This window comes from Mus caroli, unplaced genomic scaffold (assembly GCF_978045245.1).
Source record: "Mus caroli unplaced genomic scaffold, Mus_caroli_1 scaffold_18, whole genome shotgun sequence".
NCBI classification, from domain to species: domain Eukaryota; kingdom Metazoa; phylum Chordata; class Mammalia; order Rodentia; family Muridae; genus Mus; species Mus caroli.
In genome coordinates, this window is record NW_028227273.1 from 56,307,117 (window position 1) to 56,334,914 (window position 27,798).

The 27,798-nt window shown below is 37.9% G+C and overlaps 2 protein-coding genes and 2 pseudogenes across 2 annotated transcripts; 1 reads left to right on the plus strand and 3 right to left on the minus strand.

Annotated features, from left to right (window-relative positions):
* Window positions 1-2,034: 2,034 nt before the first annotated feature.
* Window positions 2,035-3,944, plus strand: LOC110312236 (olfactory receptor 11A1-like; annotated as a pseudogene).
* Window positions 3,945-4,119: 175 nt separating this feature from the next.
* Window positions 4,120-8,900, minus strand: LOC110312235 (olfactory receptor 1f45-like; annotated as a pseudogene).
* Window positions 8,901-13,322: 4,422 nt separating this feature from the next.
* On the minus strand, window positions 13,323-14,243 carry LOC110284266 (olfactory receptor 12D1-like). The gene has a single exon (XM_021149980.2). It carries the CDS (start codon window positions 14,154-14,156, stop codon window positions 13,323-13,325), a length of 834 nt encoding a protein of 277 aa, XP_021005639.1. The 5' UTR covers window positions 14,157-14,243.
* An 11,380-nt stretch (window positions 14,244-25,623) lies between these two features.
* Window positions 25,624-26,544, minus strand: LOC110312234 (olfactory receptor 12D1-like). The gene has a single exon (XM_021185777.2). It carries the CDS (start codon window positions 26,467-26,469, stop codon window positions 25,624-25,626), a length of 846 nt encoding a protein of 281 aa, XP_021041436.2. The 5' UTR covers window positions 26,470-26,544.
* Between the last annotated feature and the right edge of the window lie 1,254 nt (window positions 26,545-27,798).

Genomic DNA, 27,798 nt, shown 5'->3' on the forward strand with positions numbered 1-27,798 from the left:
GTACTGGTGTTATCCCTTAGTATGTGAGGATTTTATGGCACTATAGGGTGGCCTAGTGTTCAGTTGAGCACTTTGGAATCTGGAACTAGGAGCTGGCTTTGTCCAGTGTTCTGTGAGGACTTTTGCAAGCATGGGCTTCCGGTCAGAAAAGAAGGGAGGGGATCTCTTGCCCCATACCTTCTTGGCTTTGTCTGCAAACCCCCAGCCTATCAGAATTATTTGAGAAGGATTAAGATAGTAAGCCTTGGCCTACTGGTGGCACTGCATAACTTTAATCCCAGCACTCAGGAGGCAGAGGCATGCAAAGCTTTCAGTTCAAGGAAAACATGGTCTACAGAACTGTTTCCAAGCTATCCAGGGCTATACAGAGAAACTCTTGAATAAGAGAAGGAGAAGAAAAGAAGATGGATTGAGTGTAGGAGGAAGAGGAGTAGGAGAAAGAGGAAGAGGGGGAGGAGGAAGAAGAAGAAGGAGAACAGGAAGAGGAGAAAGAGGAGAAGGAGAAGGACCATGTTGGAGCAGGTGTGTCACTGGAGTTAGATTTTGAAATGCTTGAAAGTGCATCCTACCACTGGCATTAGAGATAATTCCCTAATTCTTTGGGATTCCAGCCTATACTGCAGACCAGATAAGATATCCAGACAACATCTTCCAGCATCTTTTCTGCAGGTGGTTTTGGGCATGAGGTTCCTTGGGGTTTAATAATGAAGACATGGAGACATGTATAGAATAAAAGGTTAGCCTTTTTGTTTTCTGGGGGTAGTCTCATGAACTAGTCATCCCATTTCAATCCTACTACCCGGTTACCTCCTCTCAACCATATACTTCTCAGATAATCTCCCTCAGCTCGATCCTCCAGTTCTTTTTATTCTTGTACAGCAATGGCCAGTGGAGAAAGATATACACAAAGGTGCAAAAAGTGGTACTCACATGTTGGTGGCAGCCAACTGCTGTCTAATTGGAAGTCTACTCATCAACAGGAAAGTCATATATGGTACTGGAAACCTAGAAGGTTACCTGGGCTAGTGAGGTCACAGTCCTTCGTAAAGAATCGACTGTGGTCACTTTACTAAGCCAACATAATTCCTTACTAAATCCTAAATCTTATCCTTATACCCACAGATGAATGCAGGTACTATCCTTCATCAAAGCCTCTCTTTACAATAAATTAAGACTGTCTTAGTTAGGGTTTCCATTGCTGTAAAGAGACACCATAATCAAGGCAACTTTTATAAAGGGAAACATTTAATTGGGGTTGGCTTATAGGTTCAGAGGTTCAGTCCATTATCACCACGGTGGGAGGCATGACAACACCTAAACAGGCATGGTTCTGGTGGACCTGAGAATTCTACGTCTTGTTCTGGAGGCAAACCAAAGATGTCTCACAGACAGCTAGAAGGAAGGTCTCAAGGCCAACCCCCATAGTGACAAAGTTCCTAAAACAAGGCCACACATGTACTCTAACAAGTCCACACTTCCCAATTGTGTTACTCCTTGGGCCAAGCATATTCAAAATACTACAGAGATCATCACAAAAATCACAATTGAACATAGAACAGCAATCAACCGATCACAGGGATCCCAGCTCCAATGGATACATCTACATCACAGCTCCTATCTCTATGGTTCAATAAATATCTCAGAAGAAGGTGAAAAGATTGTAAGAGCCAGAATACCAGGTGGTCTGTTATGAAAAAGTGTCTGCTATAAATGGCTTCATAAACAAGACGGGAACAGCTGCAATATTCACATGGAAGGGGGAAATTTGTGTGGGGTCTCACCATATTGACAGCTGATAAGTGCTGGAGAAAGAAGAATTAGAGTCTCCTATGAATAAATTCCATCATTGGTCTTCCAATTCAGGGTGGTCAGCCCTGAAACTATATATACACAAACAACAAAAATGGACACAGCATATTTTGTATATGTGTGTGTGCATAAACATATGTATATGCTTACACATATAAATACATATGTGTGTACAAATGGTTATCAAGTTGAGAGTCAATCAGGGACCTGGAAGGAGGGTGGAAAATGTCAGTAGAAAAAGGAACTCATAAAGTAGGCAAAAGTCTGGCTATACCGGCCAACTGCTCTCTCCAGTCCTTCATCCTTGGCTCTGTGGATAGAAATATTTCCTACTGGTTGTGATGGTGTATGATCACTACCTCACAATCTGTCACCACCTATGATATCCACTTTTGATTGGGCCCCTATGGGGCCTAGGGTTTGGGCTCACAGACTGGCTTCATGGTAGATGGATTAATTGTTGCTCTGATGGATCAGCTGAGGTTCTGTGTTCCTAAACAAATTTATCACTTTTACCATGATTTCTCACCCTTGGTGGTCCTGGCTTGCTCAGATACTGGACTGGTCAAGGTGACTACTTTTGTTCTCTTTGTTGTCTTCCTGACTGTCCCCTTTGGGCTGGTTCTGATCTCCTGTACTCATATTGTAGTGACTGTGTTGAAAGTTCCTTCTAGGACCAGAAGGAACAAGGCCTTCTCCACATGCTCCTCTCACCTGGATGAGGTATCCACATTCTATGGATCACTTGTGGTCTGGTACACTGAGCCCTCTGCTGTCCATTCCCAGCTCCTCTCCAATGGCATTGCCCTGCTCTACACAGTGGTCACTACCATCTTCAACCCTGGCATCTACACCTTGAGGAACAAGGAGGTGCAGCAGTCACTAAGAAAACATCTCTACTGCAAACCAACTGAAATGTGACCTAAGAGGTAGGGCAGTGAAGATTTTCTATTGAACTTTCAGTGTCTTGATTGTAAAGTCTTCCACAATGGGCTTGAGATGAGTAACTATGCTCATTCTCAGATTCCCCTTAGGTTTTGAAAACTATGCTCAGGGGGAAGACAATAGTTAAGCAATTTTCTTATGTTAGTTTAAAAGATGATGTAAATTAGTGTGAGTTGTTTACTGAATACACCATAGATAGTGCTCTGAATTGATCATCACACAGTGAATACATGTACTGAATTGTCATTCTGTAGCCTGTTACTATATATATATATATATATATATATATATATATATATATATATATATCTCACTGCTGCTAGTGACTAATGAACAATAATTATAGAAACAAGACACCAATACAAACACAAATCTGGAACAACATTCTTTTATTTTATCATAGTATGACAATTAAAAATTCTTTCCTATTGTATTTCCTTGATGATGCAACTTGCAATATGCTATCCCACAAATTGATATGTCATAAGTAACTTTACACATATATATCCACACAATAACAACAATAATAAATTATTTTAAAAGAAATCCTGTAATACACTCTCCATTAAAAGATAGAATAAAATTATATTTTTCTCTTCCTGTTCCTATTGACCTGCATTATTGTTAGACTTGCCAGCCTCCTGACCTCTTACTTATGATTTAACTACTGTGACTATTAAACTAAATTTAGGAGGATTTACCAATGGCATCCAAGTTCAATAGATGTAAGGATACTAGATAAAGACTAAAACACTTAAATTCACTAGATCTCCAGAACAGGAGAGACAATAAAACCAGTAAGGATATCAGGGGGCTATTGTTACTAAACTACTGATATATGTATAAGAAGAAAAATTAAATACTATCAAAACCAACATAGTACGATTTCCAACAGATCATTGGATTTTTTTTACCTGTCTTGTTGCTATGGCAACATTCCTGAGAAGCAATTTAGAAATGAAAGTTTCATTTTATTCATGGTGTGATGAATACAATACATCAGGATGAGAAAAGCAGAGCACACAGATGGGGTCACATTGCATCTGTAGTCAACAAGGAAAAAGGCATGAATAATGACAATAAACATGATTTTTTCCTTTTTCTGTTTGTCAGACCAGATAAGAGTCTACAGAATGGATGGTGCCAACCAAATTCACAATGGATCTTTCCTACTCAGTGACATCTCTACAGAGACACACTCACAGATATACCCAAACAAGTTCCGAGTGATTCCAAATTCAGTCCAGTTAACACTGAAGATTAGCCATACTAATCATGTAATTATCCCATGAGCCATGGTATTAACTAACACATTTTGCATGTGTGGTAATGATGTGTGCGGTAATCCTTCTTGAATGATGATCCTTAGCCCTGAAACTTCTCCATATTCAGGATTTTTCTTAATGAACTCTTAACATCCTTATTTCTCAGACTATAAATGAAGGGGTTCAGAGTGGGAGTTACCAAGGTATACATAACAGCAGCTACCACCTCAGCAGAGGAGGGAGAAGTAGATGTGGGCTTCAGGTAGGTACCAAAGGCTGAGCCATAGAATAGGAAGACTAGAGAGAGGTGGGAACTGCATGTGGCTAGGGATTTCCTTTTCCCCTGTGCTGATGGGACCCTAGCCACAGCATAAAAAATACAACCACAAGAACTTACAATGCAGAGAACTGCACTGACTCCCAAAACTCCAGCCAAAGCCATCATCAGGACCTCATTAAGGTGAGTGTCAGAACAGGAAAGCAGTAAAAGAGGCCTACATTTACAGAAAAAAAATGAGGAATCTCTTGATTGCTATGAAAATATAACTGAGAGAGCAATAACATATACATCAGAAACACACAATGAGCTATTCCCCATGAACCACTGACTAGAACCTCACATCTACAAGGAGTCATGAGAAGTGGGTGGCAAATAGCAGCATAACGGTCAATAGCCATGACTGCCAGAAGCAGGTTATCCATTTCTACAAAAACACCAAAGAAATACAACTGAGACAGGCATCCAGAGAATGAGATTGATCCATCTCCAGTCCACAAAGTCTCCAGGGTTTTAGGAGCTGTGGTGGTGATGAAGCAAAGATCCACTAGTGAGAGCTGACTGAGGAAGAAATGCATGGGGGTGTGGAGGTGGACATCAGAACCAATAGCTAACAGAAGTAGCAGGTTCCCTAAAAGCCCTAGCAAGTAGAGACCTAGGAAGATGATAAAGGTTTTATATTCAATATAAAGGTTTTATATTCCTTCAAAGGAATAATAGTCAAACAGATTTACAGAAAAGTTGTAATTCAATCAAGAAACACAATGGTGAAATAACTTAGCTTTTCACAGAATTCCAGGGAAGCACTCAACAAATTGTCTTTATGTCTCCCTAAGTAGCCATTTTTAATGAACTCCAAGACTTATCTCTCGCTTTGCTATTATAGTTCCCATTTCTCAATTTATGCCATGAGGAAGACTGTTTTCCAAGGGACTAGGTCTGGGTTGGTGCCAATTCTTGCCTGCAGTGAGAGAATTGTCTTCAGATCAATTTCTGAAGGAATTTTCTAGATCCTGTAATATATAATATTTTCTCATTTAAATGTAAATTTCCTGAGAGTAGAGGCCATGATTTCTGTTAAAAAGGTCAAGGAATACATGTCTTCTGTAAGGATAATTACTGGTCTTCAGGATGTGTAGGTTTTCTGGAAGTTGCCTTCCTATGACCTGGAAAAGGACAGTCAGAATAAGAAAAATTTAACTCTGTCCCAAAGCTATGCTTAGTTTATTTGAAAACTCACTAAGAAAATGAAAGAATATTTTAAAATTGTAGAGAAAATATATATTATGCACTAATAAGAAGTAAGCTGACAGAGTGTGCCAACACTTTGTCAAATTTTATATTCTTTCTTTCCTTCATTCTTCCTTTTTATGATTTCTCTTTTTCAGACCTCAGCAGTATTTTCCTTCATTGTGTTTTCTTCTTAATTTGGTTTTTACTCTTTATTTTATGAGAAGAATGGATGGACAATGTATATCTAGGAAGGAGCTCATCATGTTACTATTGTACACAGGACTCCACTACTACAACAACTAGCAAGAATACTAAAAGTATTCTTGTTCATTATCTGTATGCCAACAATCAGGTTATCTGTGTATGTAACACGTAGATAATAAGGAAAGTTTACCCTTGTATTATAACTTAGGGATCAGTGTATAGGGGTGGGAGATGGTACAATACTTAAGAGTGTTGCTGTTTTTCCAGAAGGCCTAAATTTGGCTCCAACATCCATGTCAAGTGATGCACGAGTACCTATAACTCTAGTTCCAAGCTCTCCAATGTCCTTTCTGTTCTCTGTGTGCGCTGACACACATGTATATATGCAAATACAAACATAAATCCATGTACTTTATAATAAACTATTATTTATAAGAACAACATAAAGCAAGTCCCACTATATGCAAGAAAATTGGAATAACTCACTGCATCTGATCAACCCGCCATGGATTAAAACTAGATATCAACAACAAAAACAAAGGACAGCCTACAAGCTCATAGAAACTGAACAATCTCTACTGGATGAAAAATGGGTCAAGGCAGAAATAAAACAAGGAAAGAAAGACTTTCTATAATTCAACATAAATGAATACACAGCACATCCAAACTTATGGGACACAATGAAAGTGTTACTAAGAGAAAAGTTCACTTCATTAAGTACCTGAATAAAATAATTGGAACAATCTATACTAGCAACTTGACAGCCCACCTAAAAGCTGTAGAACAAGAAAGCTCTAATCATACCCAAGAGAAGTAGACAGTGGAAGAGGGAGAGGGAAGATTTGATGAGTGACAGGGCATGTAGGACACCAGGAGAACATGACCCACTGAATCAGCTAAGTGTTTATATGGACTCACAGGGAATTAATCGGCAAGCACAGGACCTGCATAGTTCTCCACTACATCCTCCATGCATATGTTATGGCTGTTAGCTTGGTGGTTTTGTGGGATTCCTTTTTTTTAAATATTTTTTTATTACGTATTTTCCTCAATTACATTTCCAATGCTATCCCAAAAGTCCCCCATACCCTTCCCCAACTTCACTACCCACCCATTCACATTTTTTGGCCCTGGCGTTCCCCTGTACTGGGGCATATAAAGTTTGCATGTCCAATGGGCCTCTCTTTCCAGTGATGGCCGACTAGGCCATCTTTTGATACATATGTAGCTAGAGTCAAGAGCTCCGGGGTACTGGTTAGTTCATATTGTTGTTCCACCTACAGAGTTGCAGATCTCTTTAGCTCCTTGGATACTTTCTCTAGGTCCTCCATTGGGGGCCCTGTGATCCATCCAATAGCTGACTGTGAGCATCCACTTCTGTGTTTGCTAGGCCCCAGCCTAGTCTCACAAGAGACAGCTATATCAGGGTCCTTTCAGCAAACGCTTGCTAGTGTAAGCAATGGTGTCATCGTTTGGAGGCTAATTATGGGATGGATCCCTGGATATGGCAGTTTCTAGATGGTCCATTCTTTCGTCACAGCTCCAAACTTTGTCTCTGTAACTCCTTCCATGGGTGATTGTTTCCAATTCTAAGAAGGGGTAAAGTGTCCACACTTTGGTCTTCGTTCTTCTTCAGTTTCATGTATTTTGCAAATTGTATCTTATATCTCGCTATACTAAGTTTCTGGGCTAATATACCCTTGTCAGTGAGTACATATCATTTGAGTTCTTTTGTGATTGTGTTACCTCACTGAGGATGATGCGCTCCAGGTCCAACCATTTGCCTAAGAATTTCATAAATTCATTCTTTTTAATAGCTGAGTAGTACTCCATTGTGTAAATGTACCACATTTTTTGTATCCTAAAAATGGGAGCAAGTGTGTCTCTGATGCTTTTGCCTGCTCTTGGTACATTTTTTTCTCATAATGGGTTGCCTTGTCCAACATTGATATGAGAGGTTTGCCTTGTCTTTTTGTATCTTGTTATGATATATGTAGTTGTTTTTTATCTTGGAGGGCTGCTCCTTTCTGAAGGAAAACTGAGGATTGTATCTGGTGGGAAAAGGATGTAGTGGGGGAACACGAGAAAGGAATGCTGAAGGGAGGAAAAATTGAGGTCGGGCTGTATTGTATAAGAGAAGAATAATTTTCAATAAAAATAAATATGGTAATCTTCATAATAAGATTTTAATTACTGATAAAGAATGATGAGATAAAATTTTCAAGGAAGTGAATGGTCTTGAAATTAATTGTATTAAATGAAATGATACAAACTCAGAAAAGGAAAAATCTCATATGCAGATTCTAGATTTTAATGTACATATGTATGTGTTTGAATTGGTGTAAATATATATAAATCCTTAAAAACTATAAAGGGGACCAAAGAAGGATGAGAGCAAGAGAGAGAGAGCAAGAGAGAGAGAGAGAAGGCTGACAAGCTGAGAGCAGGCCTGTTTTGTGGTGCATTAGGAATGTACATTATTCCCACAAACGAGGAGATTCTACAATTTTAGTTGTTTATAGTTGTTGTTTTATAATATACGAAAGGAACATATAAGAAACTCACAAGTAAGCTTCAAAAAACAGCTAGGTCATGTTATACTAACTGTAAATGATGATCTGTGTGTGAATCATAGAAGATCCATGTAGGTATGACACAATATCCTTTTTTCCTTTTCTTTTTTTTTTTATTACCTGGTTATTAACTTCTGGATGCTCACATAATAGTTGTTCCAATGGATAAATGGTTTATAATGAGGAGACATGAGTTTTTAGGAATACGTTTTCAAATGATAATGAGAACCCCAAGGTTTCACAATGCTAACACACACCTGGAGATGTGCTAAGTCACAGGTGTCACACTGAACACTCACTTGGAGATGCTGTTGAGTCACAGGTGTCACATCCCACCCCAGAAGTTCTGACTTAAGAGACTGGGGTGAGATATGAGAATCTGTGTTTTCAACAACTGATGCTGCAATTAGCAGTAATGAATTTTTTATAAATTATGTGTTCTGTCAATCATACATGCAATATTACTCTTCCATCTTTATACTAAGAATTGGGAGGATGTTTTCACACAAGATTACATCTACATTCATACTGTTTCATAGAGACAATCTTCCCACTATTAGGCAATGACATGCTTCTCATGCTGTCAATCCCCATGTTAAACATTCTCTCAGCTATTGTATTTATCTATAAAATATATAGATCTCATGGATCTCAGAGCAACTGATACTCAGTACTGAAGTTATAAGAAAATTACTCCAGCATCTGTGGTTGCATCTAAAGACTTAGCTTCAGATGCGCTACATAGTAATATGGGACAAATTCCTTGGCTTCTAGAGCTATTGCCTCATTTTTCTATTTCTCTTTTGGGGAGATATTTTATTTATTTACATTTCAAATGTTATCCCCTTTCCCAGTTTCCCTTCCACAAACCCCCTATCTCATCTTCCCTTTTTCTGCTTCTATGAGAGTGCTCCCTCACCCACCTACCCACTCCCACCTCTCCACCCTGGCATTCTGCTACCCTGGGGTATCGAGCATTCACAGGACCAAGGGCCTCTCCTCCCACTGATAAGACGATCCTCTGCTACACGATGTATTTATCCAAAACCTCCTGTCTCAATTCCTAGTTACCTTCTAATCCAACAAGTTTAATTCCATGCTTTCTTGAACCCTCTTAAAGCAGGCACTTATGCTTGTATTTCCCAAAATAACGCTCATCAATGTCAGGTTTAAATTTTAGTCAAGCTATTATTTGATTTTTCAAAAGACAGCTCAATTGAAAATCCTCTCTTGACATTGAGATTCAGTTCCCAAAGTTACTCATTAGTGACAAATCTGTAATAACTTTCCATTGAGAATTTGCCCAAAGATATATTTGAAAAATAAAATCACTAATCAGCCATAAAATATTAACCATGATTCAGATATGAAAACAGAAAGATATTTACAACTCATGTTCTATTTCTAGTTATTGGTCTACTTTCTTAACTAATGAAAACTTGAATAGTATACATGTAGCCATAATATTCCTTGGCCTCTAGAACTCTAACTGATGTGAGAGTTTTAAATTGCACTGTTATAAATATAGATTCAAAAATGTCATACTCATTAATCATCTACCCTTAGATTCTGGTAGCATTTCAAACCTAATTCTATCTAAATGAGAATTCTTGTTCCATTCTCCTAATTATTTCTCACTAATTTTTTTAACGAATTTGTCAGTGAATACCACAGTTCATGAATACTACAGCATACTGTTCATTGAAGTCAGCTTGGAATCATATCTAACTATTTGGCACCACACGACAATATGTGAAATTATTAAAATTTATTTTTCTCTCTAATAAAGATGTCCAGAGGTTGGTAATATAGAGAAGATCTGGTGCACCCCCAAGTTCATGAGAAAATAAAGTTTTTCTGTCTTCTGGGTACATACAGATACCTGCTAGAACTGTGAGATTCCATTAATTATCCTATTTCTTCTGTCCTTTTAGGATAATGACTGAGTTTAAGAATCAAATTGATCATATTAACAGGAAGAAAATGTGTAAATTTTATCTAATGTATGGCATAGGAGGCATTCTAGGGAAACAATAGTCCATGGAAGCTGTGAGTCAGAGACTTAGATATTATATTAGCTTCAGGGACAGAGTGGACTGAGCTGTGCATAAGCTACTGAATTATATAGAGTTTGAAACATTGGAAGTCAGGCCATTCCAAGACTTTCTCAGAGGCTCTAATGGAAGGACAAGGGAACACTAGTTACTGCCCAAAGACAGATGTGGCAAGATCCACTCTGGAGTTGTATTTTCTCCCTAGAAGAGCTGTGGTTATCAGTCCCAAGGCTGCTGTGTGCTCCTTTGTGAAGTCCTCAAGACATCTTGGATTTCCTTTATGCAACATTGCTTAATTAGCTTCTGGCTGATTTTGTCCCATTCTGTGGTAGCTTTCTACTGATTCTGTCCCATTTTTGCCTTGCCTGCTGTATAAAAAACTGCTGTAATTCCTAATAAACTTACTTATCTTAAACCATTTGCTCATAAAAAAAAATCTCTCCATCTCAACTTCTTGTCTTCTATTTTTTTTTCATTCCTAAGGTCCTCCCCTTAGGAGACCATCACTGAAGATGGGCCTACTGGTCCAGGTCATAAAAGGCAAGAGTTATTTTAACAGAATCTGTGAAGGACTCTTTTTTTCAAGGACAAGGTGTGCCCAAGACAGAGAAGCTTTTACAACCATAACAAAATCAATCTAAATAAGATATGTTATCACTGTAGTTTCATATTCTGTATGTATAGATAAGATGGGGAGTGAATCATTGTATAGGGAATTTTAGATTTTCATGGTATGTTCCTAGCTGCAAGCAACATAATTAGCTTTAGATAATATAGGCTAATTAAAATGTATTTACTTCTGTCAGTTCTTTGAATATTCTGAATTTTTAAAACACTTCATTTTCTAGTTCTTTCTTCTCCACTGGAATTGGGATTTGGGATTCTTCCTTTCACGTCCACAGACAGATCTATTAATATGATGCTGAACAGGGTCTGTGGTCATCTAGGGGAATTATTGTAGAGAAAATGACAGTAAGTATCCTATGCAGGTTAAGAAGAGAAGGAAGAAGAAAAGAAGAAGGAGGAGGCAAGGAGGAGGGATGGAGGAGAAGAAGAAATAAGATGTTCACATTTTTTGAGGTTTCAGGGCATTGTTTCTTGGTCTTGTCATTACAGGCAAATATTATAACAGGAGGAAAGTGATGGAAGAGGTTCTTACTCCATGGTCTAGAAAGAGCAAAAGGAGGTGAAAAGGGAGCTCCAGTGACTATCAAAGGCACATCTCTAAAATCAAACTTCTTCAAGCTATGCTCTACATTCCAAAGTTTCCATGGCCTCCATAAACAGAGCCATTATTGAAAATCATGTAAAATCATGTATTCATACTAGTTCAGACCGCTTTGACTTGAATTTTTATTCCCCCAAAGGCACAAAATGCTGTTTTGCATTCTTACATGACTGAGATTTCATGGACGATGGTGGAATGTTATGACTTAAAATGCTATTTGTTATGTCAAGTGGACAAGGGATGGACTTGTGATGGTTCATCTTGAGAAGTCTTATAGGCATTATCAGGGAATGCAGTGCCTGTCTCTGTCATCACCCCACACAAACCACTAACAGTATGACAAAGCTGCTTTTTCTCCTCCTCACAGAGGTTGATATGCTGTTGCCAGTCTACCCTCAGCTTCTCTCTGCAGCAGAGTCTGCACTGCTGACCACATATAGCTTTATCTGTGAGTCTAAGCCACATCATAGATAGTTTCCTTGGATCACTCTGATTTTCACAGCTATCATTTAGTGAGTCTATAATCCAAAGACATCCAAAGAGAAATCTTTGATGCTTAAAGAGGTAAAATATAGAGCCTTTGCCTATCTATCCAGTTGGATCTATCCATTTCTGAGAATTATAATTTCCTTGACCATAGATAGGCCCAATGGCAATGGCTGTGTCTCCAGCCACTTGAGAACTTGACCAGGAATCCAGCACAGTCAAATCCTTCCTGAGCAATATGTAGTGCGAGGTCAGCCTGGAAATTTTTGTAAAACTCTATCTATAAAAAAAAAAGAGGCCTAAAGCATAGGCATCAAATATGTGAGATGTTGTTTTCAATTCCTAGTGTGGATCACATTGTAGTGTGTTAAACTAATATGGCCTTATAGATAAATGTACCTATTCATAACCACATCTATTTAAAATATGGGCAATCAATAGGGTATATTTTCTGACACCTCATCTATTGTGCACCATGAAGAAGAGGAGAAACTACACAAAGAGACTCATGAATCTTTTATTATTCCCAACACAAAAGCAGAGTAGCTGATCAATTTGGGCCACCAGACAAGGATTCAGGAGCCTATTTTCTTCTAGGAACTCATAAGCATGAAACCCTAAAGCATCTGAGCCACATTACGGTTATGTATGTTACCAATAAGAACTCACGGATTAGAGACTTTCCCAAGTGTTCCATCATTGTCAGTTGACATTGAATGTAAGTGGATTGCCCAAGACTATCAAATTCACATGTTCTTTCTCTTGCTATGGACATTTTATTTGGGATAATTATTGTTGTTTAGATAGGAGGTTGGTAACAGGTATGTTTGAGGGAACAATAGTTGCTTAGAGAGAGAGTTGGTCACTTTAGGTAAAATGGAGTCTGAAGTCAAAATGGTAATACTTAATTCAAGTTCCTTTTATCTGCTCCCAACAACTTGCATACTTGATTTTACATGCAAACATATATGAAAGGATACCAAGTTGGGTTCATCAATGCTTATCTGTCAAATATTTTCAGATTGAGATTTTATAAGAAGTACTTGGTTTGTTCCAATTTCCATCTTATATAGAGATTACAAATTTAAATATAATTGAGTCACATTTTCTCATATATTTATACTCTTACTTAGTCATCTTTGTTATAATATCATACACAATTGCAGAATCAACTAATTTCACACTTCAGTATTCACAATAATTGCATGTGTTTGAATATTCAAAGATAACCTACTAGATTTCTTCAAGTCAAAGAAGTATCCTGAGTTTCCTATTCAAAGCACCCCTCACTTCCTTGTTCCTCAGAGTATAGATAAGTGGATTGAGTGCAGGAGTGACCACAGTGTACATGATAGCAATGATCCTGTCCTTTTCCAGGGAGCTCCCTGAATCAGGATTAATATAGATGAAGAGAACAGGAGCATAGAAAGTCATGACAACCATGAAGTGAGAGGCACAAGTGGACAGTGCTTTGTGCAGCATGCTACAGGAACGAGTCTTCAGAAAGAGGTAGGTGATGATGTAGAAATAAGAGAGGAATGTCAGAAAGAAGAGGCCAATAGCAAATGTCCCTGTAAAAGTATTGAGCAGCCACCTGTTGAGTTCAGTGTTTCCACATGCCAGCTCCAGTAATGGCTTAACATCACAGAAGAAATGATGGATTTGGTTGGAACCACAAAAGTTCAATTGAGATGTCAATATGGAGTGAACCAGTGCATGAACAAAAGGAATGGCCCAGATGGAGATAGCCACCTGGATGCAGACCTGATGATTCATGATGGAAGGGTAGTGGAGTGGTCTGCAGATAGCCACAAAGCGGTCAAACGCCATCACTGCCAGCAGCAGAGCCTCTGTGCTACCCAGGAGGTGGAAGAAATAAAGCTGAGTTATGCACCCCAAGAAGGAAATTGCTTTGCTTGTGGAGAAGAAGTTATCTAGAATCTTTGGCACTGTTACAGTGGAGAAGCAGATATCTAGACATGCTAGGTTTCCCAGGAAGAAATACATAGGTGAGTGGAGTCTTGGATCTGAAATGACAATCAGCAGGATGGCTCCATTCCCAGCCACATTTACAAAGTACATGGCAAGGACCGTGACAAACAGAATAGGGTTCAGTTCTTGTATATCTGTCACTCCCAATAGGAGAAATTCGGTGACTAATGTTTGATTCAATAACACTTAAAAAGAAAAGATAGGATAGTTTTTGGAACACTGACCTTCTTGTTCATCATCTTTAAAGTCAATAATTTTCTTGACAACCTAAACATGGTTTCTGAGTAGTTTTCTACATCCCTGCAAAGATCTGTTGAAGATCTTATGCATGTACCTATCAGACCATTAAATATTAAGTCTAAATTCCTGATGTGTATTCATATTCAAACATCTTTTAATTTATTATAGGTTTCATTAACAATGTCTTTTTATTAGAAATCCAAAAGAGGCATCATCCTACCATTCATCTAGGTGTGAATATTGACATTTTAACTCAACTGTCTTTTCATCTCTTTATTTGTCTCTAACAAGAAATGGCTTTTAAAATATCCCACTAGGCAGACAGCCTCTGAAAAGTGAGAACATTCTTGAAGGGTTTTATATATTTATTTTTTAATGAATTTCCTTTTTTATTTATTTTTTATTAGATATTTTCTTTATATACATTTCAAATACTATCCCGAAAGTTTCCTATACCCTCCCCCCACTCTGCTCCCCTACCCACCCACTCCTGCTTCTTGGCCCTGGCATTCCCCTGTACTGAGGCATATAAAGTTTACAATACCAAGGGGCCTCTCTTCCCAGTGATGGCCGACTAGGCCATCTTCTGCTACATATGCAGCTAGAGACACGAGCTCTGGGGGGTACTGGTTAGTTCATACTGTTGTTCCACCTATAGGGTTGCAGACCCTTTCAGCTCCTTGTGTGCTTTCTCTAGCTTCTCCATTTGGGGCCCTGTGTTCCAACTTATAGATGACTGTGAAATACTTCTGTATTTGCCAGGCACTGGCATAGCCCCTTACGAGACAGCTATAACAGGGTCCCTTCAGCAAAATCTTGCTGGCATATGCAATATTGTCTGGGTTTGCTGGCTGATTATGGGATGGATCTCGGGTGGGGTAGTCTTTGGATAGTCCATCCTTTCGTCTTAGCTCCAAACTTTGTCTCTGTAACTCCTTTCATGGGTATTTTGTTCCCTATTCTAAGGAGGAATGAAGTATCCACCTATGGGGCTTCCCTCTTCTTGATTTTCTTGTGTTTTTGCAAATTGTTTCTTGGGTGTTCTATGTTTCTGAGCTAATATCCACTTACCAGTGAGTGCATATCTAAGGCTTCTTTTGTGATTGGGTTACCTCACTAAGGATGATATTCTCCAGATACATCCATTTGTCCAAGAATTTCATAAATCCATTGCTTTTAATAGCTGAGTAGTACTCTATTGTGTAAATGTACTGCATTTTCTGTATCCATTCTTCTATTGAGGGACATCTGGGTTTTAATTTGAAGGAATTGGCCACAAAAAAATTCTTTCAATCACAGAGTTAATGGAAAGTGCAGATGCCTCATCATAGCATAGCAACTGTGCCTCATCTTGGACCATTTAGAGACTGCTGTATCCAGGGATCCGTCCCATAATCAGCTTCTAAACGCTGACACCATTGCATATACTAGCAAGATTTTGCTGAAAGGACCCAAATATAGCTGTCTCTTGTGAGACGATGCCGGGGCCTAGCAAACACAGGAGTGGATGTTCACAGTCAGCTATTGGATGTATCACAGGGCTCCCAATGGAGAAGCTAGAGAAAGTACCCAAGGAGCTAAAGGGATCTGCAACCCTATTGTTGGAACAACATGATGTACTAACCAGAACCCTGGAGCTCTTGTCTCTAGCTGCATATGTATCGAAAGATGGCCTAGTCGGCCATCAATGGAAAGAGAGGCCCATTGGACTTGCAAACTTTATATGCCCCAATATAGGGGAATGCCAGGGCCAAAAGAATGGGAATGGGTGGGTAGGGAAGTGGGGGGCGCTATGGGGGACTTTTGGGATAGTATTGGAAATGTAATTGAGGAAAATATGTAATAAAAAAAAAGAATGTATAATGTGTATAAACATCTTTGCACTTATTTGTTTCTTATTCATGATTGAGATAGATGAGGTAGGAGACATGACTGTATTGATTGTGAGAGTCTGACCAGAAGTGTGTACAACATTTTTCAGAATTGTAGCAAAGAATGGGCTTAGTGTCTTCCAATATGATCCATTGATAATGTTAGAAACAGATCCCTAAGATGGTATTTGACAGTCACAAAATGTACCTCTCTCTTCCCTCTGGTTCATGAATGCTAGGATAATAATTATACTGCCATCCTAACCCAAGCCACAATTTGCATTATAAATTGTACTTTATGACTTTTCTACCCCATAGCTATTCTTAGAGCAAAGAAAGGCTTTTCTGAGTCCCAGATCCAGAGTATTTGAAAAAGAAAATGTGATGTGGACCCAGCAGTCTTTTCCCTCAATCCATCAGGAGAAACTAAAAATATCTATGACTTTTGTCTCTGAAATCTTGGCTTCTCTGTTACCTATTTAAGTTCATTCTTCAAATATTGAGAAGGTTACTTGCCTCTCTTCTACCATCACTAATGGGACCTTGGTAAGAAACTCTCTTGGGTTGCATCTTCCCAAAATCAGGCTGCTGTAAATCATTCTACTTAAGTTTCAGCTCTCCCCATTTTAAGACTTTTTTCTGTATGAAATTATTTCCTAGCATTCCTCCCTATCAAATGAACTCTTGTTTCTCCTGAAACAATGAGTAATTTACATTTTATTTGTATAATCAAAATTGATTTTTTTTCTTTTTTATTGGATATTTTCTTCATTTTCATTTATTTTATTGGCATTTTATTTTCTTAATTTGATTCTTGATTTTTTTTCTATTTGAGAGAGAGAGAGAGAGAGCACATGAAGTTGGTAGAATTAGAGAGGAGTTTGAGAGGGAAATAACACAATCAAAATATATTATATAAAAAATTAAAATTCACTAGTGCAGGTAGTAACTGTCTTTTAAATTTAAATTCAGATTCCCAATATCATGTCATTTCACTCAGACAATATTAGAGCTTAGGACACCAGGGTTAGCTTTTCCATATTACTGTGATCTGTAATTTCAAATGTCTATGAAGCTTTCTTTAAAGTTCACGGGAACTTTAGGAAGCATGTAATTGAAATTAGAATCTACACTGTGTGATCTATTCTCAGACTCTTCCCTCTGTATTACCTCTGCAAGTCCATGACAAAATGATAATTAGAAATATTCAAAAATTCATATCTGGTTATCAGTATATCCCTAATATATACTCATCTCTACGTTTCAATGGATTCTTCCTAGCTACTAACTTACATTTTTTTGTTTCTTTTTTTAAAATAATTTTATTAGGTATTTTCTTTATTTATATTTCAAATGTTATCCCCTTTCCTGGTTTTCCAACCAGAAACCCCCCTATCCCATCCCCTATCTCCTGCTTTTATGAGAGTGTTCCCCCACCCACCCACCCATTCCCACCTCCCACCCTCACATTCCCCTACAGTGGGCATCAAACCTTCACAGAACCAAGGGCCTCTTCTCCCATTGATGCCCGACAAGGTCATCCTCTGCTACATAGGTGGCTAGAGCCAAGTGTCCCTCAATGTGTACTCTTTGGTTGGAGGTTCAGTCCCTGGGAGCTTTGGGGAGTCTGGTTGGTTGATATTGTTGTTCATCCTATGATGTGGCAAACCCCTTCAGCTCCTTCAGTCTTTTTTTCTAATTCCTCCATGAATGTTAAAACTTTTGAGGAATATGTTGATTGGAACACTCAGTGTTCCAGTTGTACACTCAGAACTTACTAAAAGAAAGGTAAATTTAAAATTGCTTTTATCCTCAATATTAGGAAAGTACCTGAATTGCTTCCCTGATATACACTGGTAGGAGCAGACATAGCTGTGGGAAGTACTTCTTCTGGTTCATTTCATTTAAAGATGTGCTGAATTCTCTCTGTGTACATAAAAGAAAAATGAGAATTGTTGTATAGAGGGCCCATGTTGCTGGAACTCACTGAGAGAACTCCCCAAATTGCATTGGAGTTAGACAAAGGCTGAAACCAGGGAGAGTCCTACAAAGGAGGAACCACTCAATATGTGAGACACTGCTAGGTGAAGAAAATTATTTGTCCATTAAAAAAAGAATTAATGAACTGGGCAGGGGAGGGGGGGGTCCATGTAAGTGTCCAGAGGATTCTAAGCTTTATAGCTGAAAGGCACTCTGAAAAAATAATGTAATCTCTAGAATCCTTCTGTAAAGGGTTGTCTTCAAAGAACACAGCACAGGTCCTTTAATAATCATGCATATTTTTGTCTGCTTACAAACACACCATACATTCTTAGGAAACAGTCAACTCCTCTGAGCCAGGTTATTTATGAATCTTTGGACCAGAAAACAAAGAAATTTCAAAAATATATATCAAAAAACCCATTTACCTATTTTTAAAGAAATGGAGCTATTGAAAATATTAGTGCTACTGATTCTGTTTAGCATTTTCAATATTTGAGGATTTTAGGTTGCCTTTGGAGTGTGTTTCATTAAACATGGTCATGAATTAAGATGAAATGTAGTAATAAAATGCAAAAACCAAACAGCCTTCACAATTTTCACACACTATAAAGAGTCCACATCAAGACAGAGAACTAACTCTGAACCCTGGAATATTGGTACTTAATGTTGAAAAATGACAGACCAACCCCTAAAAAATATAAAACACACAAAATTCTCAAATTTAGTCTTAATAAATTCTCTTACCTGGCTGATTATTCATACCACAAGTGGTAAAGATTCTCAAGTTTATGTACACAAATTGTACAAGTTGTAAAATATTGGAAGTGACAGTTCATGTTGTGGTTCTGGCCGACATTTCATCTCCAGAAATAGTTTGTCATGATGGATTCTCATGGTGTTTTAATGAGGCAGATCTGTAGATGTATAAATCCTAAGGGGGACTCATCCCTTGACACTTAGTTGAATGCATGTGAAAATAAACATGTTACTTTTTCCCCACTTGCAAAAGGAGAATATAATTCCAGCCAATTCCTCTGTGGTTCTCTAGTTTTCAAAAGCTACTTGGGCACCTGCCCTTGAGATACATAAACTAAGCCCCCAGCTTATCTATTTCTTTGTGGACACCATCTTGAAGTTTTTAGTAGTACTTCTAGCATAGAACCCTTAATGTTTATTTTCCCTTAGCTGTCCAAATGTGACTCTTACATTTAGTACATGAACACTTTTACTTTTGCTATGTTAAAGTCCAGGTTATTGCAAGGTATCTTTGTATTCAATGATGTAATCACACTGGGCTCTAAATTTTAGATCCCTTTAACCTATGCATTTTTTCTTTATATTCAATCCCAATAGCATTCATAGTATATACATGATATTTAGCTACATAAGGACCTTTCCATAAGTAAGTGAAATCAATTGAACCTACTCTACCCTATTGGGTTGTATGCATCTATTATTTCTCTGCTGAGCCCTCTTCTATTATTCCCCCCTGGTTCCTCTACATAATAAAGTCTAGAGAGTTTTGCTCCTATTTCATATCATATAACATATGTGGGGTTTTTTTGTATCTTTTAACCTGTAGATACCTGTAGATACCTGTAGATAACCTGTTTAGGTAGATATAAGCTGGGAACCAAAGTTGGCACTGCCTTAATTCATTTAATGTTTACTGCTAATTGCTAGGTTTTCATGCCAACAACAAAACTATGTTATTCCTTAAATCTCAAACATTGGTGTGTGTGTGTGTGTGTGTGTGTGTGTGTTATGTAATATTCCCTTTATTCACTCCTCTGTAAACAGACACCTAGGTTCTTTCCATAACTTATATACTGTAAGTAATGTTGTACATTTGTGTGCAAGTATGTCTGTGATATGTTGACTTGGATGTCTTTCAGTCATATACAGGAATGGAATTGCAAGGGGAACATGGCAAAAGTATTTTCAGCTCACCACTCAGTGGTGAGATTTGGAGAGGGAAGTTAAGAGCTTGTACTGAATATTGGCTCCAGCCTCAATATCAACCTCAGGTGATAGTTCCCATTGCCTCCCACAGTCATGCTTCAGCTCTCTTTCCAAAGAGGTATGTAAGGCTCTGGCTCAGAAAAAAGTGATGAAGGAATTTCAAATTATTTTCATGCCTCTGATTTCAAAAAATTATCCAAGAAGAGAAATTAAGTTGGATTCTTTAAAGTTGGAAAAAATTATTCCCCACCCCCCTGCCACATCTAGTTTGTGGGATTTTACTCTACTGTATTTACAAGAGTATACAAATATAACTGTGATCTACTTTTCTTCATTTAAAGAAACTAATCACAGCCGGGCGTGGTGGCACACACCTTTAATCCCAGCACTTGGGAGGCAGAGGCAGGCAGATTTCTGAGTTCAAGGCCAGCCTGGTCTACAAAGTGAGTTCCAGGACAGCCAGGGTTATACAGCAAAACCCTGTCTCAATTTAAAAAAGAAAAAGCAAACAAACTAATCACATAACAATGGCTGTGTTTGTTTGTTTATATTTTATTAAATTAATTTATTTATTGTGCATGTCTCTCTATATGTATGCATGCCGGTGTACATGAACTACAACATGTGTAGTTTAGGGGACAAATTTAAAATGTTTGTTCTCTTCTCCTACCATGTGGGTCTTAAAGATTTAACTCAAATTGTCAAGCATGGTTGCAGATGTTTTTACCCAATGAGCCATCTGTCTAACCTTGTTCTAGCTTTAATTGATTCATTGACACTGTTGTTTTTCCCAATACCTATTGATGTGGCTCCCCAAGAGGAAATAATGGGTATAGAAAGAGACTTTTTCTTTGGAAAAAAAATCTTCCTTCAGGCTGTGTCTATGGCCTCATTACTCAGGCTGTAGATTTCTACATTGAGTGTTTGGGGAAGTATGAAAACTTAACAATTATGTCTAATGAAGTTGAAGATTCTGAATATGGGTTTAGAAACTCAAAGACACAGGGAGGGATAAACAAAATACTTACAGATATGTGGCCTAAACAAGTCAAAAAGACTCTGGTTCTGTCCTCCACAGATGGGAAAGCCAGTGATCCAAGTTCATTTACATGATCATTTGTAAAAGAGAGTTTCAAAACCAAGAGAACATCACAGAATTATTGAATGGTACTGGTCCCACAGAGTAAATGGAGAAGTAAGAGTTGTGTGCATAACTCCAAAGATAATTTCACGTCACACTAGCCAAGACAGCTAACACCCCATGCATACATGTGCTGACATTTGTGATGACTTTGTACCACACAGTCATATAACAGTCATAGGACATGACTGTGAGTATGGCCATGGCAGTATAACTACAGATTGTGAGTAGAAAAAACTGGCACTGTGCATGAAAGAGCTGCAGACAGACTTTGGCATCATCAAAGAACTGTAGCAGACATCAAAACAGAAGAGATGTGTCAAGAGAAAAGGCATAAGTGAACAGAGACAATACTCAGAGAAGTAATAGCAACAATGGAGATAGTGCCAATTAATACACCTAGGCTAAAGCCAAGAAAATTATTTCTACCTGAGACTTTCTGGAAAACCCCATGAGAAGAAGAAATATGGTCATTGCAGTAAAGTTAGCCACATTCATTCTTGATCTTTGAGAGTAGGATAAACCATAAGGGTCGTCATTTTTTTTCTGTCTTTTTTTAACTTTTTAAATTTTTTTTTCAATTTTTTTATTAGATATTTTCTTCATTTACACTTCAAATGCTATCTCAAAAATCCCCTATACCCTTCCCCCACCCTGCTCCCCTACCCACCCACTCCCACGTCTTGGCCCTGGCATTCCCCTGTACTGGGATATAAAGTTTGAAGGCCAAGGTATGCAGCTAGAGACACAAGCTCTGGGAGTACTGGTTAGTTCATATTGTTGTTCCACCTATAGGGTTGCAGATCCCTTCAGCTCCTTGGGTACTTTCTCTAGTTCCTCCATTGGGGGCCCTGTGTTCTATCCAATAGATAACTATGAGCATCCACTTCCGTATTTGCCAGGCACTGACAAAGCCTCACAAGAGAGAGTTCTATCAGGGTCTTTTCAGCAAAACCTTGCTGGTATATGCAATAGTGTCTGGGTTTGGTGGTTGTATATAGAATGGTTCCCCGGGTGGGGCAGTCTCTGGATGGTCTTTCCTTCCATCTTACCTCAGAACTTTGTCTCTGTAACTCCTTCCATGAGTGTTTTGTTTTCCATTCTAAGAAGGAGTGAAATATCCACACTTTGGTCTTCCTTTTTCTTGAGTTTCATGTGTTTTGTAAATTGTATCTTGGATATTCTAAGTTTTGGGGCTAATATCCGCTTATCAGTGAGTGCATACCATGTGTGTTCTTTTGTGATTAGGTCACCTCACTCAGGGTGATATCCTCCAGATGCATCCATTTGCCTAAGAATTTCATAAATTCATTGTTTTTAATTGCTGAGTAGTACTCCATTGTGTAAATAGACCACATTTTCTGTATCCACTCCTCTGTTGAGGGGCATCTGGGTTCTTTCCATCTTCTGGATACTATAAATAAGGCTGCTATGAACGTAGTGGAGCATGTGCCCTTATTACAAGTTGGAACATCTTCTGGATATATGCCCAGGAGAGGAATTGCTGGATGTTCCGGTTTTCTGAGGAATCGCCAGACTGATTTCCAGAGTGGTTGTACAAGCTTGCACTCCCACCAGCAATGGAGGATTTTCCATCTTTCTCTACATCCTCACCAGCCTCTGCTGTCACCTGAATTTTTGATCTTAGCCATTCTGACTGGTGTGAGGTGGAATCTCAGGGTTGTTTTGATTTGCATTTCCCTGATGATTAAGGATGTTGAACATTTATTCAGGTGCTTCTCAGCCACTCAGTATTCCTCACTTGAGAATTCTTTGTTTAGCTCTGTACCCCATTTCTTAATAGGGTTATTTGATTTTCTGGAGTCCATCTTCTTGAGTTCTTTATATATATTGGATATTAGTCCCCTATCTGACTTGTGATTATTTAAGAGTCTTTCCCAATCTGTTGGTAACTTTTTATCTTATTGACAGTGTCTTTAAGAGCAGTCATTCTTAAAATTATAATTGGTGTCATTTACAAACTTAATGAACTTGGTGAGGTCAATTCATGAAAGCAGGACCACTAATCCCTTATCATGAAGTGTGAATTCCCTTTCTATGCTAAAAATTCAATTCGGTAATTTTAACTGACTTCCATTCCACGTAAATAATTATTCTTAGTTTGTATATTTCATTATTACCCATTACAATAAAGGAAAAGAAAATTATAACTGAATTAAAGCAATATACAAAATATAACTTTTATATGCACCAAAATTTCATTCAATAGACACACACATGAATATATTCTTAGAGAAGGTTGTGAAATGCATAATTTTTACACACAGTCCTGTGCTTTAATATTTTAATCTGTTAATCTTTAACAACATATTTATGGAGTGCATCGTGATATTTCAAAACATATTTAAGATGTATAATGTACAGTCTATTGCTTTCACTATCGAATCCCTATCTAAATCTATTGCTACAATGCTACAGTCATTTTACTATGACAAATCAAATTAGTTATCAATTACTAAGTGATAATTCAAAATTATTGGTGGAAGGTGAATTAGCCAGATGGAGGTTAGGAAGTGGCTCAGCTATTGTGCTGATTAAGGTGCATTGAAATCTAAAGACTGTCTTTCATTGGGGAACCCAGAATATTGGGGAGAGAAGTAGGAACATGTCACTGGGATTCAATCATAATATTTAACTTAGTATATGTATATATTTCTCCATAAGAACATTTTTACAGTACAACGTATTTTCTTTTACATGGGATTATTTACAGGTAACTTTGTAAACTAACATACTAATGGAATGACTTGTGATTGTTCATCTTTAGAAGTCTTACAGGCATCACTAGGGAATTCAGAGTCACTCGGTGCCTATGTCTGTCATCACTATCACACCCCACTAACAGTTCCACACAGGGGCTCTTTCCCCTCCTCTCAGAGGTTAATCTGATGTTGCCAATCTAACTTCAGCTTCCATCTACAGCATAGTATGTACTTCCAACCACATAGAGCTTTATCTGTGACTCGAAACCACATCACAGTAACCTTGGATCACCCTTACTTTCAGAGCTATCATTTAAAGAGTACAGACTCCAAATAACTCCAAAGAGAAATCCTTGAAACTTGAAGAGGTAAAAATATAAGGGCTTCTGCCCATCTATTCAATTGAATCTATCCAATTATGAGAATTATAATTTCCCTGATCATTTTTCGGTTCAATGACAAGAGCTGTGTTTGCAGTCAAATGAGAGGCTGACCAGGAAGCCAGGACAATCAAAGCCCTCCTAAGCAAAATTGAGTTCCTTGCCAGCCTGGAAATTTTCAATGAAACCTGTCTCAAAAGAGAAAAACAACAAAAAACAGAAAAAGTCTAGGGAGATAGTTCAGTAGTAAGGTACAGGCAGTTTGGGTGAGATAATATTGGGTTCATTCCCAATACTGCCTCTCAAAGTGCTTTTCTTCATCACATTATCACATTATGGAATTTGAAACTAAGTTGCTGTATAGATAAGCATAGCTATTAACACCCATCCTTTTAAAACATGATAAGGCATAATATGTTACAATCCATCTGTTGTGTGACAAGAGGAAGGGAAGAAAATACACCAATGGGATTGTAAAATGGCAAAATCTCTTATTATGCCCACCACATAAGCAGAGTTACTGATTGATCAGGGCCAACAGACAAGGACTCAGGAGCCTTGTTTCTTCTGGTAGCTCCCAAAAAAAGATGAGGGCGGATTTATGAGCATAAAATGTGCAAGCAGAGGAGCCATCTTTATTACAGTGATAATTTGTACAAATCAAAACTTGGGGATTAGCCACTATGGGAAGTGTTCCATCATTGTCAGCTGACATTGAACATGTCACAATAGTTTTTCCTTCCCCCTCCCCAAATCAAATTCATGTCTTCAGATATTGCAAGGGGCATTATATTTTGAATATTTATTGTTGCCTATGGGGGTATTGTAACAGCTATGTTTTAGGGACATATTGTTGCTAGAGGGTGAATTGGTCAGGTTACATAAAATGAAGTCTAAAATCAAAATGTAAGTATGGAAAACAAGTTCCTTTAATCTGCTCCCCAAAACTTGCATACTTGATTTTTACATGCAAACATATATGAAAGGACAACTAGTAGGTTTCATAAATGCTTATCTCCCAAACAGATTCAGAGTTGGTATTTTATAGGAAATACCCAGTTTGTTCCGATTTCCCTTTTATATATAAATTGCAATTTTAAAAACAATTAAGCCACATTTTCAAATACATTTATCCTCTTACCTGGTCATCTTTTTTATATCACAAACAAATTCAGAATCAACTAATTTCACACATCGATTTTCACAATAACTGTTTGTGTTGTGATATTACAAAATAACTTAGTAGATTTCTTCAAGTCAAAGCAGTATCCTGAGTTTCCTATTCAAAGCACACCTCACTTCCTTGTTCCTCAGAGCATAGATAAGTGGGTTGAGTGCAGGGGTGACCACAGTGTACATGACAGCAATGATCCTGTCCTTTTCCAGGGAGCTCCCTGAATCAGGATTGATATAGATAAAGAGAACAGGAGCATAAAAAATCATGACGACCATGAAGTGAGAGGCACAGGTGGACAGTGCTTTGTGCAGCATGCTGCAGGAACGTGTCTTAAGAAAGAGATAGGTGACAATGTAGAAATAGGATAAAAATGTCAGAAAGAAGAGGCCAATGCCAATGGTCCCTGCAAGAGTATTGAGCAGCCACCTGTTGAGTTCAGTGTTTCCACATGCCAACTCCAGTAATGGCTTAACATCACAGAAAAAATGATGGATGCGGTTGGAACCACAAAAGTTCAATTGAGACGTCATTATGGAGTGAACCAGTGCATGAAGAAAAGGAATTGCCCATATGGTAGCAGCCACCTGAATGCAGACCTGACGGTTCATGATGGAAGGGTAGTGGAGTGGTCTGCAGATAGCCACAAAACGGTCAAAAGCCATGACTGTCAACAGCAGGGCATCTGTACATCCCAAGAAGTGGAAGAAATGAAGTTGAGTTATGCATCCCAAGAAGGAAATTGCTTTGCTTGTGGAGAAGAAGTTCTCTAGCATCTTTGGCACTGTTACAGTGGAGAAGCAGATGTCTAGACATGCTAGGTTTCCCAGGAAGAAATACATAGGTGAGTAGAGTCTTGAATCCAAGATGACAATCATCATGATGGCTCCATTCCCGAACACATTTATAAAGTACATGGCAAGGACCATGACAAAAAGAATAGGGTTCAGTTCTTGTATGTCTGTCACCCCCAAGAGGAGAAATTCAGTGATAAATGTGTGATTCAATAACACTTAAAAAGAAAAGATAGGACAGTTTGTGGAATACTAACACTCTTGTCCATAAGTCTTACTAGGCAATAATCTCATGCCAACTGAAACACAGTTCATGAGAGAAGTTTCTATAAACCTTCAAAGTTCTTATGTATGTACCTATCAGACCATTAAATATTATGTCTAAATTTCTTTCATTTATTCCTACTAAAATATCTTGTAATTTGTCACTTTTTTTTTTACTATTAATGACTTTTTATTGGAACTGAACAACAGGTATAATCCTACCATTTTATCTAGCTGTTTTTGTATTTTGATATTATTATCTTTTCATCTCTTTAGTTGTCTCAAACAAGGAGCAGTTTTTAAAATATCCCACCAGGCAGAGTCTCTGAGAAGTAAGAATATCCTTGAAGGGTTTAAACATGAGAAAAAATAGGCAGGAATGAATTTGTTTCAATCACAGTATTAAGAGAAAGTATAGACAGCTTTATCATAACATAGCAACTAAACCTCATCTTACTAATAGATAAGGTATAGAAACATATTTGCATTGATTGGTTTCTTATTCATGATTTTGCCAGATGAGATAAAATACATTAATTTCATTAGTCTGACCAGATATGTGCATAACAGTTTAAAAGTGTAGTACCAAATAATGGGCTTACTGTCTTCTGTTAATATGAATCATTGAGAACTTTAAATATAGACCCAAAATAAGATAAAAAATAAGTCTCCAAAAATACCCACCATGACTCAAACATCTCCCCACACTATTTCTAGGGTAGTGGGCTAATAGTCATACAGCCATGCTCACCCAAGACACTTTTTGCATTATAAATTATAATTTAAGTGATTTCTGTTCTCCTGTTGCCTCTCTTCTAGCACTACTAATGGGACCATGGCAATTCTCTTGTGTTTTATCATCCCCCAAATCAGGCTGCCTTAAATCATCCTACTCTATTGTTCCCAGGATGATTCATCTCTCCCTCATTTTAGAATTTTCCCCTGTAGGAAATTAATTCCTGGCATTTTTCCTGTCAAATTAAATCTTGTTTTCTTCTAAATAAATGAGTAATTTTCATTTTACTTGAATAATCAAAATAGAAATGTTTTTAATGAATGTTAAAGACTTTGAAGACTATGTTGTTTAGGAAAGGTTTCCTATTTAATTGTACACTCAAGACATACTAAAAGGAGCATAACTTTTAAAATTGTCTTTATCAACCAGGCTGTGGTGGCACATGACTTTAATTGCAGCACTTG

What these genes read in the sequence shown, in the direction of transcription:
- LOC110284266 (XM_021149980.2), bottom strand. Translation starts at nt 14,156, where the DNA reads ATGTACTTTGTAAATGTGGCTGGGAATGGAGCCATCCTGCTGATTGTC.
- LOC110312234 (XM_021185777.2), bottom strand. Translation starts at nt 26,469, where the DNA reads ATGGTCCTTGCCATGTACTTTATAAATGTGTTCGGGAATGGAGCCATC.